At 52.4% G+C, this 12,959-nt stretch overlaps 1 protein-coding gene across 1 annotated transcript in view; it reads left to right on the top strand.

The window, feature by feature from the left end:
• The window catches only part of SYT13 (synaptotagmin 13), a 38,766-nt gene extending 26,127 nt beyond the window's left edge, over window positions 1–12,639 (top strand). The window contains exons 2-6 of the mRNA XM_029209452.1: window positions 1,261–1,486; window positions 4,098–4,232; window positions 5,705–6,006; window positions 10,189–10,318; window positions 12,335–12,639. Coding sequence (XP_029065285.1) covers window positions 1,261–1,486; window positions 4,098–4,232; window positions 5,705–6,006; window positions 10,189–10,318; window positions 12,335–12,639 — 1,098 coding nt within the window. The remainder of the gene's footprint in view (window positions 1–1,260; window positions 1,487–4,097; window positions 4,233–5,704; window positions 6,007–10,188; window positions 10,319–12,334) is intronic.
• The last annotated feature ends 320 nt before the right edge of the window (window positions 12,640–12,959 follow it).

Below are 12,959 nucleotides of genomic sequence, written 5' to 3'. Positions count from 1 at the left end.
GGGGCTCTGCTGTGGGTTGTTACCTGCCTCAAGCTGAGGGCCGTTTTGTGGGCTGCCCACCCAGTGCGCCAGCAACTCAAGCTCTAGATCTGGTCATCCATCCTCAATATCCTGGGGACTGGACGGGTCCTCGGTATTGCTGCCTGTTAAATAACTTTGAATCCCTCAAGTAGGAGAAATCTCAGTCCCCAGTGGAGGCAAAGATAGGAGATTCCACTCCTGTATGAGGCAGCCTTGCTCACCTAAGACTTGACAAGCAGGTGGGTCTTTGTGTAAAGAAAAGATGGACTTTCCTCCAGATGGACTCAGCCCTACCCCAGGGCACATAGCTGGGCAAGGGGTGCACGAATTGCATTTCAGCCCCCACTTGCTCCGCATCCAGACCTCTTTGTGCAGTGCACAGAGCACACAACTGAACATGGCAGCCCTAGCCACAAGTATGTATTGTGTGCTCCCTGTGAGCCGACACGGCAGGAACAAGACAAGACATAATCCCTGTGCTTGTGGAGCTCACATACTAGTGGGAGAGACTGACCACAAACAGGCCAGGCTATGGTGAAAACAATACAGGGTGAGAGAGATGCTGTAAAGCAAAGCTGGATCTGGTGATAAGGAGGGACAGGCTTGGAGGAGGGACTTAATTTAGAGCTGGTGGAGGTGGGGGTGGGTGGTTTGCGGGGAGGAGTTGGGGGCCAGGAGCCAAACCCAGAAAGAGTTCAGCCTGTTTGAGAAGCAGGTTGCTCAGTGGCTGGAAAGGGGGCAATGTCAGAAAGATGAGCAGGGCCAGGCTGGGCAAGCACTTATCCGTCACTGCAAGGAGTTTGGATGTCTTGCAAATGTCTGTGGGGCCACAGACATTTCTGAGCCATTGGGTGGAGAAGCGGAGGGGGAGGAGGAATAAGAGAGAAAGGCTAGGAGGAGAGAAAACAAAGAGGCAGGTGGCATAGATGAGAGCAGTGGAGGGAAGGCCACGGTGATAGCCCTGGGGCACAGCTGTAGGTGCACGGGGGGGTGGATGCAGGGGGGATGGACGAACAGGGCTGACATCTCAGCGGGCCCTGGCATGATTCATGATGTTGGGGATTCTGCTGCGCTTGGAGGTGACATTTTGCCTTCCCAAGTCACGGTCCTCAGAGCAGAAAGGAGCCACAGCCCTCCCTCTGCCTCCCCTGAAAGCTCAGGTCATCTACGGTCATTTCTGGGGGTGGGAACAGGCAGGAGATCCTCTCATGCACTAATCAGAGTGATTTGTGTGTGCAGTTCAACGTCAAAAAGTCCACAGAGCCCGTTCAGCCCCGAGCCCTCCTCAAGTTCCCAGATATCTACGGCCCCAGGCCGGCTGTGACGGCCCCCGAGGTCATCAACTACGCTGACTACACGCTGAGGACCACAGCGGAGCCCGCTGCACCTGCCAGCCCCCAGGCCCCGAATGACAGCCGCCTCAAGAGGCAGGTCACAGAGGAGCTGTTCGTCCTTCCTCAGAATGGTAGGGCTCTTTGCCCCTCACTCTTCCGTGGGCAGTACTCAGCGAGGGGTGAAAGCATCTCTGTAGATGGTGGGCATGGCCAGCCCCCGTGTCCGTGGCATTGGACACTGGGCAAGCAGTGGGCACAGCACCTTGGAATTACAGCCCTTTAGCCCTTTATTCCCTGCATGTTCCCACATTGCATCTCCCCAAGGCCTCCAACTTTCCACTGGGAAATGGAGAGTCCCTTTCTAGACGTGGGCACCACTATAGAGAGGGGATAAAGAGCTGCGGTCAAACTACGGGCTTCAGAGTCATGGGTTTAATCTCTCCCCTTTTATATACCCATTGTGTGACCCTGGTCACGTTGCTAATCTTTTGGGGGCCTCAATTTCCTCGTATACAAAATGGGATCCTACTATTACCTGCCCAGTAGCGTTGTTGTAAAGTGTAAACATAATAATGCATAGAAAGTGTTTAACTCAGAGCCTGGCCCAAGGATGTAATCAAAACATCATCAATATTATTGTTTCTATTCTCCTTCTCATCACCATCAACATGAAGAATGTCACACCTTTCTGTGTACAGCGCTACGCTGGACACTGGGGCAGATATGGAGGCAGAGACAGTGCCTAACCCAAGGGAGCATGCAGACTTTTATAAGGAGACAAAAAATCCAGCCAGGAGAATGGATCGTTACATGGTTTGGGGTTTTGTTTTGTGTGGTTGGAGAGGGAGATGGTGCAAACAGAAGCAGCGTAACTGGCTCCTAAGGCATCTTCTGGCCTGGGGCCAGCACCACGCTGGCCAGTGAACAGGTGCCCCCCCACCAACCCAGCCCAGAACCACAGTGATTATGCTGGCATTTCTTCAAGAACAAATACAGGTGGTGTTGGTGGCAGGAACGAATCCTGGTTGGCTTTTAGCCTCCAGGTTTGCCAGCTCACATTTTAAATTAAAATAAACCCATTGAGGCCTTGAGAGCTTAAGCTTGGAGGGTGGGGAACAATTTGCATGAGGACCCTTGGGAGTGGGAATCAGAAGCAGAATCCCAGGAGGGACTTCTCAAGGCTGGGATGAAGCCAGGCTTGGCCACTCTCCACCAAGGACAGCAGCGGAGTACTTCAGAGTCTGAAACTTTGAAGAATTCACAACACATCCATTTGTTTTCTCTTTCTGGTTCCTCATTCCTTTCCCCACCACAGAAGGCAACAACCAAGTTCTGATTCCACTGAAATCTAAGAGCTGTTTGGTTCAGCAAATACTGACCAGAGGCCAGGGTGTGCAGAGGGAGAGGACGCCAGATTAGACACTGTCCCCATGATGTGCACAACTCAGTCTACTCCCACCGTCAATGATTTTCATCAGCCCCTTTTAGAGCTCAGGGTCCCGATTTTCTTTTTTTTTTTATTGGAGTAGAGTTGGTTTACAAGGTTGTGTTACTTCCTGCTGTACAGCACAGGAATCAGTTACACATAGACGGGGTCCTGGTTTTTGAAGCTGAAGCTGCTTCTGCATTTCCCAGGGGTGCTGGGTTTGGTTTGGTCTCGGTTTGGTTTTGATTTTGAAGGCTGAAGCAGTCTGAGACCCGAGAGCTCTGGGTGCCAGGCAAGCCCCTTCTGACACTGTCCATGTGCTGCCCTTGGAAGCCACCCGGGTCCTGGGTGGGTGTTTGTTTGGCTTTACACATTGCGCTCACATCCTGGTCAACCCATTCCTTGCTTAGACACACCAGGGAGAGTCTTCACTCCTTGCAGGGACCCAATAATGAACCATTTTGGAAATTAAATACTCCTTTATATTTCTGCCCTTTAAATTAGCCCTGAAAATCAAAAAAAAAAAAATTAAATTCCAATTTGCTACAAGTGGAGTCTCCTCAGCTGCTGGATCTTTCATTCTCATTATGCTTGACTAATGAGAATCTTCCAGATGTTTGGCTCCTGTCCAAGTGAGGGGCAGAGTGAGCAATATTTGTAGTTTTCAGAACTTCTGAATTAAATTCATTCATTCAGCAAGTATTTACTGAGCATACTCTAAAGTCAAATCCACTATCTCCAACCTTGCCCTCCAGTATCTACTCCTGCCTGACTAATTCTCTGACATTTATTTCCAGCCATGAACTCCTGGGGAGCAGGGATTGGGCTCTGTGAGAGAGATGGAGCTGGAGATGGGCTGGGGAATGATTTGCTTGAAACAGGATGATCAGGACCACACAGTCTGTGACAGTTTTCCCTGCTGAAAGCTCACCAGGGGCCAGGCCCTGGGCTAAGTACTTTTCTCACTTTATTTCATTTAATGCTCACAGGAACTCCAGGAAGAAGGAACCGCTATCATTCCCATTGTAAAGATGAGGAAACTGAGGTTCAAAGAAGTCAAGTAACTTGTCCAGGGTCACATAACTATTATGTAACAGCTCACGTCTGACACCAAAGCCCATGTCTTGCCCACTGGGCTGTGATGGTCCCTTGAATGGTAATGCCCGGGACCACAGACGGTCCCCTGGTGCAGCCACCATGATTTTGCACCTGGTTTGGAAGCTTTGGGTTTGGATTTGTGGCAGAGATGGAAAAGGCATGATCTGGAAAATAGGACCCCAGTGTGGGTGGGAGTAATGGCTTTACCTTCTTAACAGGTGTGGTGGAGGATGTCTGTGTCATGGAGACTTGGAACCCAGAGAAGGCTGCCAGATGGAACCAAGCTCCCAAACTTCACTACTGTCTGGACTACGACAGGCAAAAGGCTGAACTATTTGTGACTCACCTGGAAGGTATGTTCTTAGCTGACTTTCACGGCCTTCTGTGTGCTTGTCTCCCCAGAGCATCTGTGGCTGGAGGTAGCACTGGGTACTAGATTAGCACTCTGTAACAAACAAGACCCTGACGTGTGTGATGCTCAGACACACAGGGGTTTTTCCTCTCTCTCATATACCAGTCCAAAGTGGAGATTCCTGGTTGGTGGACATCTTTCCTCCAAATAGTGATTCAGGGACTGGGCTCCTTCCACTGAGGCCTCCTTGTCATCTGTATCTAGCAGGTGGAAGGATGGGGAGAACAGGGAGAGTGCACAACTGTTCCTTAAAAGCTGTATCCTACCTAAGGTATGCATCACGCCTGCTCACTTCCCATTGGCTGGAACTTGGTCACATGACCACTGACTGCAAAGGACGCTGGGAAATGTGGTCTAGCAGGTGCCCAGTTAAAAGAAGGAATGGGTTTTGGTGAACAGCTAGTCGTCTCTGCCATAGATGCCTTTGACATTGGACAGGGCCTGTGCTAGACACAGAGGGTATTCTGAGTGGTCAGCAAAGCTTTTGTAGTCCTAGAACCAGGTAGTATTTCCTACAGGATCAGGATGTCCCTGGTCTCCCTATCCTGACAATTCACTTTACCATCAGCAAACAAAGCTAAGACTTTGCAAAGGAATCGGGGCTAAAAATGCACTACTCTGTGGTTCCTGGAAGCTAGAAGCTGGGGACAGGATAAATTGGACTTTTGTACTTAATTTTATTTTTTTGAGGGTGTGTTTTTCATTTTTACTTCGTTTAAGATCTTTTTTTTTTAGTGTTTCATATACTTTCTTACATTTGGGCTTCACAGTAGTCCCATTTTACAGTTCGGAAACTGAAGTCTAGCAACGTCAGGTGACTTGTCTAAGGTCACTCCAGCTAACTGGTGCCAGGACCAGGACTAAGCCCAGTTCCCTTGAAGCTCAGTGCAGGGCTCTTTCTGTTAGGACACATGGCCTCAGTTCTTCATCTTCTCTGCCTGGGTAACGCCAGCTACCACTTCTCAAATTATCACTGAGGAACCAGTCATAAAAGCTCCACAGGTGCAAACTTCCACACGGGGAAGCCTTAAAAACACCAAAGTTCAGAATGCAAGACAGCAGTCATGAGGTGGCGGCCAAGCGATTTATATCACAGGTAGTTGTGTGGTAAATATTTAATGTAGAGAGCAAACGAATTATGGAGTCAGCAGCAAGACGGATGAAAATCGTCAGCAGTTTGTGGGCCCTGGCGCCTTGGGGAAATCTCAGAGTCACGAGGAAGAGCTCCCATTTCTAAATGTCTTACTGAAAGGCGATTCCACGAAGCCAGTGTCGTCAGCCCCGGCGGGGTCTTTCAGACGCCCAAGGTCATGATGACTAGGCCGGATTCTGCAGCTCACGGCAGGGCCCTACTTCTCCCTTCCCCTGGCCCTCAACAAGCCCTACATCTGGCTGCTTTCTCCCCGGCTGCAGCCTTGACCAGTGACCATGATGGAGGCTGTGACTGCTACATCCAGGGCAGCGTGGCCAACACGATGGGCTCCGTGGAGGCCCAGACGGCCCTGAAGAAGCGGCAGCTGCACACCACGTGGGAGGAAGGCCTCGTGCTCCCCCTGGCAGAGCGGGAGCTCCCCACAGCGACCCTGACACTGACCCTGAGGACCTGCGACCGCTTCTCTCGCCACAGTGTGGCCGGGGAGCTGCGCCTGGGCCTGGATGGGGTGTCGGTGCCTCTGGGGTCCGCCCAGTGGGGCGAGCTGAAGACTTCACTTAAGGTAGGGTTGCCTCTCCCCGGGAAAGGTAAAACCTGTTAGTGGCGCATGGGATGCAGGACTGGGCCAGTGCTCATGGAACAAACTTCGGAGAACTTCCCAGGCTAGGGGCGGGGGTCTGGAGAGGGAGGCGGGATATCAAAGTAAGGTGGAGTCTTGAATAGGGTGGAGGGCTGGAGCAGATAGCTCAGGACTGGGGATTCCTGGTGTCTAGTTTTGCTTCTAGCTTGCCGTGCACACACCCACCCCCGGCCTCGCCATCATGGAAAACATCGCATTGTGAGTGAATTGGCTCTGGTGCTAACAGTATTATCCCCATTTAAAACCATTCATGCTCCCCATGCACCTACTGTGAGCCAGGCAGTGCAGGGGAGAGGAGTGCCGGGCAGAGCCCCTCTACTCGTAGAAAGTACAGGCCTGAGGGAGAAGTTGGAACAGTTGATGATGACGATGACATCTGACGTAAGACATCTAAGAGGGGCCTGACTGAAGCGCTCAGACGGGGAGTTCTAAAAGGCCTGTGTGCAGTGTGCTTGTGCTGGGCTTGGAAGGACTGGCCAGGGCTAGGGGGTGTTGGCTGTAGCCGGGGACGGTTCTCCCCAGCCCTCTGCTGCTGCAGAAGCCATGAGTGGGACACAAGCGTCTGCTGAGATGCCTCGCTCTTCAGAGAGAGGTTCCTTGGAGAGCAAACCATCATTCCCCGCAGGCCGGGACAGTGAGGGGGGGGGGCGGTCAAGGAAGGTCAGGGCTGCAGGACAGCGTGTGGCTATTTAGGTCCCCAGGTCCAGGCCTCATCCAAGGCTCTGCCATGATGGTGCCTAGAGGGAACCTTCTGGATGCCCAGTCTCTCAACCAGCTGGTCAGTGCCTTATCTGGAGACTGTATAGCCTACCAAGCCTACAATAGTTACTATCTGGTCCGCAAAAGTTTGCTGACTCCCACGCTGGAGTAATAAAAATACTAACAAAGACACTAATTTTTGAGCTTTTGCCATCTATCAGTTGCTATGCTTCGAACTTTGCCAAAGTTCTGTCCCTAATGAAGCGGGCGGAAGTGACACCAGGACTGTGGCATTTACAGGCAAGAGAACTGAGCCCTAGAGCAGCTCAGTGACCCGCGTGGGGTCGCCCACCTGGGGCCTGGCAAGCTCGGTCTCGAGGCCAGGTCAGTCTGGCTGGAAATCCCGGGTCGTCCTCCTGCCGCTGTGGGACGTAAGTGCCCGACAGTGCACGAGACGCAGTCAGCAGGCACCTTTCCTGATGAGCTCCGAGGGAGGGGAGAGTGGGCTTTCATGCCCCACCTGCTCCACTTCTTGCTATGATATCTTCTTCGCCTTACCTTCCTCTCTTTCCCAGCCTCAGCAAATTGATAAACACTGACAGCCAGTCTCAGCTGGACCCAGGCTGTTCCCGAGCACACTCTCTAATTAGTGTGTGATTTGGGACTTGTGTGGAAGCACAGCCTGGGCCCCCCGGGGAAGAGGAACCCGACGCTTTGGTTTGTTCAGCTGGTAAACCAGCTTCCTCAGGAGGTGGAGGGGCTCCACCCCAGGGCTTTGGAGAGTTTGGTGCTGCTTCCCAATGGTAGAAATGCAGCCTATCTGGGCAGAAATCCCAGGCACCTAACCTGTTTCCATCCTTTCCCCTAGAAGAACAAAAGTGATTCATTCATTCCACAAATACTTTGCCCGGTTCCCACCATGTGCCAGGTACAGTGCTGGGAGCTGGGGACACAGCAGTGATGAAGACAAAAGACCTGCCCTCACGGCTCATCCACCCTAATAATCGTTACACTCATCGTAGCTGTCACTGTTCCGCAAATATACTCGCACATCCACTTGGACCGCTGGCCTGCTTGCCACGAATGTGAACAATCTCAGAGGGCAGTGTGGAGTCAGAAGTCTGAGATGGGGCTCTCGGTGTATGAGAGCCCCAGGGCCAGGCTAGGGAGCCCCTTGCCCCCGCTAGCTGGAGGGCGCGGGCTGATTTGAACAAAGTGGGTGGAGCCATCAGTTGCTGTAGCCCCCATGGTTTTCTTCTCTTGGTCAGAATGGGTTAAAGGAGGTGCCAGCGGTGCCCCAGTTCTCACCGGAAGACACTCAGCCAAAAGTGGCATGTGCGTCACCAGGGACCACAGAGTGACCCACTCCAAGGGCAGCTGGAATGATTCATTGAGAACCCAAGAGAAAGACGCAGGTGTGGTGGGTGCGGGAAAAAACAGAGAAAAGATGGAGAAAGAAAGCGGGTTATTTTTGTCAGCAGGTGCTTTAAACAGCAGAGCCGAGGGGGCAGATGCTGTTAAAATTCTCCAGCTGTGGCACAGCCAGCTGGGCTCATCTGGGGCTCTCGGCTCCCTACACAGAGGTGATGAGCCCTTCACGGGCTGATGGGCCCAGGCTTCTCTCACTTGGTCACCCTGTGGCCACAGCCCAGGCCAACAACTGTGGACCTCCAATAAGTGATCTTGAATCAGGAGGCTGGTGCCCATCCCAGCTCAGCTGCCACCCCTCAGTACACATGGCTGAACTCAGTTCCTTTACTGTGAAATGAGAGGTCCGTCCACCGAGGATGCTGGAGGACCACGGGTTTAGGACTGGGGCTTTGCTATCAGACCAGACCCCCATTCAAGCCTCAGTTTTGCTACTTACTGGCTACGTGACCGCAGGCAGTGAAGTGCCCTCTCTGAGCATCAGGGTCTTATGCTTAAAATGGGAACCAGGTCAGTGTCCCTCTTACTCTTGTTGTCAAGATTAAATGGGATGTCTCACCCTTCCTTCTCACAAATATGTATTGTGTGTCAGCTGTGTGCTAGGTGCTGGGGGTGGCTTTGTGGAGATGAAGGCTTGGGGGATAGATATTGTAATTGCACCCAGCACAGAGTGTGTCATGTTAGCTGTTACCCTTAAAGCCATTACCAAATTCCTGGCATCTCCCAGAATCATTCCATCACATGACTAGCCACTTAGAGCTAGTTGAATCGTTCTGGTCCTATTGAAGACATGTTTCCTGGATGAAAGATGTGACCCCGGCAGAGGGCTGGCCAGCTACTCCATCCAGCTTCACTCCCTAAACACAGACTGGCTCCCATTCACCCAGGAACAATGTTCCTACTTAATCATCTCAAGAAGTAGTAATTGTCCTTCCTTGATAACTAATGGAAATCGTCAAAGCAAGGGGACAGATGCTGTCGTGTGTGCCAGGCACTGTTCTAAGCCATTAAATAATTATTCATTTAATTTTCGCAACCCCATTGGGTGGAGATATTATTGTTCCCATTTTACAGATGAGGAAATGGAAGTTTTGGAAGGAGAAATAACTTGCCTAAGGTCACACAGCTAGTAAATGGTAAGATTGGAACTGAGACCAGACAATCAATTCTAGAGTCTATACTCTTAGCACTACCCTTGGGCTGTGACCTGCCTCCTGTGGTGTCTCTTTCACTCGTTTTTGTCCCTCAGTGGGTTTGTTGAAATTCCAAGCAAACTCTTGTAGGAATTTCAGTGGAGACGCTCTGTAAAGCTGCCGATGGGGGATGGACATGCTGGATGCTTCCCGGAGGCATCAGCACCTCCTGCAAATCAGTTACTGCCAGTGTCTCTGGTGTGGTGCCTCCCCTCACATGCCCGGCCTTTGGCTGACACGGTTGGCCATTCTGTTGACCAAGCCAGGCCCTGCTCAGCATTAGCACATCGCATTATTGACTCTCTCAGCCCTGCAGGACCTGGAAGGGATTATTTTTTCAAGCAGAGTCATGTCTTACAGCAGCCCGCTGCCCCAGGGACCTGATCAGTCAATGCAGTGGTTCTCAAACTCTGTTCCCTAGAACCCTAGGGCTCTATACAGACGCCCCAGGAGCCGGGGGCGGGGGTGATGGAGGTGAGAGGGGGTCCACATCCTAAATGGCATCTCTTTGATCTGTTTTATATGTTGGATTTGAATATAAACTATTTGGAAAATCACGTTTTGTGGCAAATGAAACAAACTTGTATTAAAACACATGCTACACAGAACTCCTCTGTACCTTCCTCCCTTCTGCGAGGGTGGAGAAAGTAGTACTGATGGGTAAATGCTTTCCAGGATGCCCGTTGGATACAAGGCTAGTGTGATCCCAGCCTCAGCGATGGTGAGGGAGTCAGAAGGCATCCCTAAATGAGACTCACCTCCTGCATCCCCTCTTCTGTTTCAGGAGCCGTCTGCAGGAACGGGAGAGGTCCTTCTCTCCATCAGCTACCTCCCGGCTGCCAACCGCCTCCTACTGGTGCTGCTTAAGGCCAAGAACCTCCACGCTAATCAGTCCAAGGAGCTCCTGGGGAAGGGTGAGTGAGGTGTGAGAGGGAGCTAGGGCCCCTCCCACCGCGAGGGGGGGGGTGGCACCTGGGAGGCAGTGGGCACGGGTGAGCAGGGATGTGGAACATGAGTGCATTTGTGGAGTCGTCCTCAGCTGTGTCCTCCACCCCAAACATACAAACCAATTTGGAAGGACACACTCGCTTCTCTAAATTCACATGCATTCACTCCTGGGCCAATCCCACCCATGGGGCCCAGGAATGAGCTACCTGGGGCTCCGTACATTGCAGATCCATCACGAGAAGAATCAGCCTTACCCATGGGTCATAGGAAGCCAAGGATCAGACTGTAGCCAGGGAGTGGAGTGTCTGGGCTGTAGGGAAAATTTAGGCCAGCCCTCATCAACCAGACCTGGGTGGACCCACCTTCCAGGCCGGTGTCGGGAAGCCAGGGTTCTCCCTCCCCAGTTTCAGCTAGCCACCACTCTACTCCCCACACCCACCCTAGGCTCCCCTCTCTTCCCAGCCTTTGCCAGCCTGCCATCCCCACACCAGCTGAGTGTGGGTGACAGCAGACGGCGTGTGGGTGCACAGGCTAAGGTGGCGTCTGTGCATATACCCAAATAAACATCTCCTCAGCACTCTGGAAGCCTTGGCTTCTCCTTCTGGATACCCCAGCACAGGCCCCAAGTCTTAAGGAGCAAACAGCCTCTCTTGTCAGAGCAGAAAAGCAACATTGGTCAGCCCTATGATACCTGGACCCGGAGCCAAGTGCTCAGAGCAGGATATAAATAAATAGATATTTATAGCAGCAAACAAATAAAGAATTGCCTCTGCATTCAGAACCTTTGAGCAAGAGATTTTTGGCGAATGAAATCAGAAGAGTCGGTCTGGCTGACAGATTCCTGCGCCAAAGGTCAGAATTCATTGCAATTTCCTCATCCCCTCCAGACAATACTTTGCCTCCTCCTCCGTTTTTTTTTTTAATTTTTATAGCTCCTGTCAGGACAATTACAGCTCAACACTTTATCTCTCAAATATCTCTGCTGAAATAACAAACTAACCACCTGGGGGTGATAATTATAGTAATAAATACAGAGTAACAATTATTCTCACATTGGCTTCGGAAACCCTGACTTATGAAAACACAGTCTGAGTCCTGAGCCTCATGATGTTATGAGAAAGCTTGTCTAGTGACCTGTTGGCCAGTCTCCTGGGGTGGAGAGCTCTACTGGGGGTCAAGGCAGGCTGCCCTCACCCTCCGCATGAGGTCAAGTAAAACTTGCAAAAGAACAGATGAGAAGAACTCAACCAACCAGCCAGAGACCTACTATCTTAGGAACAGACAAAAACGCCTGGACGGAGAACCGAGGGGATGAAGACATAGGGATGGCTTAGTGTTTCTGGTCTGAGTTTAAAATCAAGCTGCAGGGGCTTCCCTGGTGGCACAGTGGTTGAGAGTCCGCCTGCCGATGCAGGGGACGCGGGTTCGTGCCCCGGTCCAGGAAGATCCCACATGCCGCGGAGCGGCTGGACCCGTGAGCCATGGCCGCTGAGCCTGCGCGTCCGGAGCCTGTGCTCCGCTACGGGAGAGGCCACAACAGTGAGAGGCCCGCGTACCGCAAAAACAAAAAAAAAGAAGCTGCAGGACATCCGAGCCATCATCCTGGGTCTGGTTTTAGTGTGGGACGTGAAGGCGCTCGGAAGGGCTCACGACAAACCTTAGCGTGACCCAGTCATGGGCCGCCTGATGACCAGCCATATATATTGTGCTATGGTCTGTTCTCCACACTTGAGGCAGGAGCTTCTGCCATATCCCCATGTCTAGATCAGTGTCTGCCGTATGGTGGGCACTTAATAGCTGTTGAGTGAATACGTGGCCCATGAGGTGGGGGAGGGGTGGTAGAGAGGGTGCCTCAGTGCAGATCTTGAGCCAGAGACCCTGTCCCTCCATCCCCAAGAGGGAATATCGTCCCAGGCCCCACCATGCCCCAGAAGCTCACTCTCGGCCCTTCTCTCTGTCTCTGTACCCCTGTCTCTCCCCAGATGTCTCTGTCAAGGTGACCTTGAAGCACCAGGCTCGGAAGCTGAAGAAGAAGCAGACGAAACGCGCCAAGCACAAGATCAACCCCGTGTGGAACGAGATGATCATGTTTGAGCTGCCGGATGACCTGCTGCGGGCCTCCAGTGTGGAGCTGGACGTGCTGGGCCAGGGCGCCGAGGGGCAGAGCTGCCCGCTTGGGCGCTGCAGCCTGGGCCTGCACGCCTCGGGCTCCGAGCGCAGCCACTGGGAGGAGATGCTGAAGAACCCGCGCCGGCAGATCGCCATGTGGCACCAGCTGCACCCGTAGCCAGCCGCCCAGGCCGCCACCCTCCTCGGGCACAGCCCGCTCCCAGCCCCACTGTCCTCTACGACCTCCTCTTGTGCCCCATTCGCATTCTGACACCAGAATGTGTGTGTGAAGACCAGGACCCTCTTCCTCTCCCATCACACTCCTGTTTCTTAAAAACAAGCAAGGCCGGGCAGGGCGGAGACGGGACATTTGGGTCAGGAGGAATGCGTTTTGTTTACCTGTGTTATTGAAGAGACGCTTATCATATACGGTCTGTGTGCAGGTTTTGCAGCGGGGGTCAGGCCAGATGCAGAGAAGACTTAATCTGGGGAATAATG

This window comes from Monodon monoceros, unplaced genomic scaffold, assembly GCF_005190385.1.
Source record: "Monodon monoceros isolate NGI ecotype Baffin Bay Population unplaced genomic scaffold, NGI_Narwhal_1 Super_Scaffold_7, whole genome shotgun sequence".
NCBI lineage: Eukaryota > Metazoa > Chordata > Mammalia > Artiodactyla > Monodontidae > Monodon > Monodon monoceros.
Note: the sequence above shows the minus strand (reverse complement) of the source record. Positions and strands in the feature narration are given on the sequence as shown.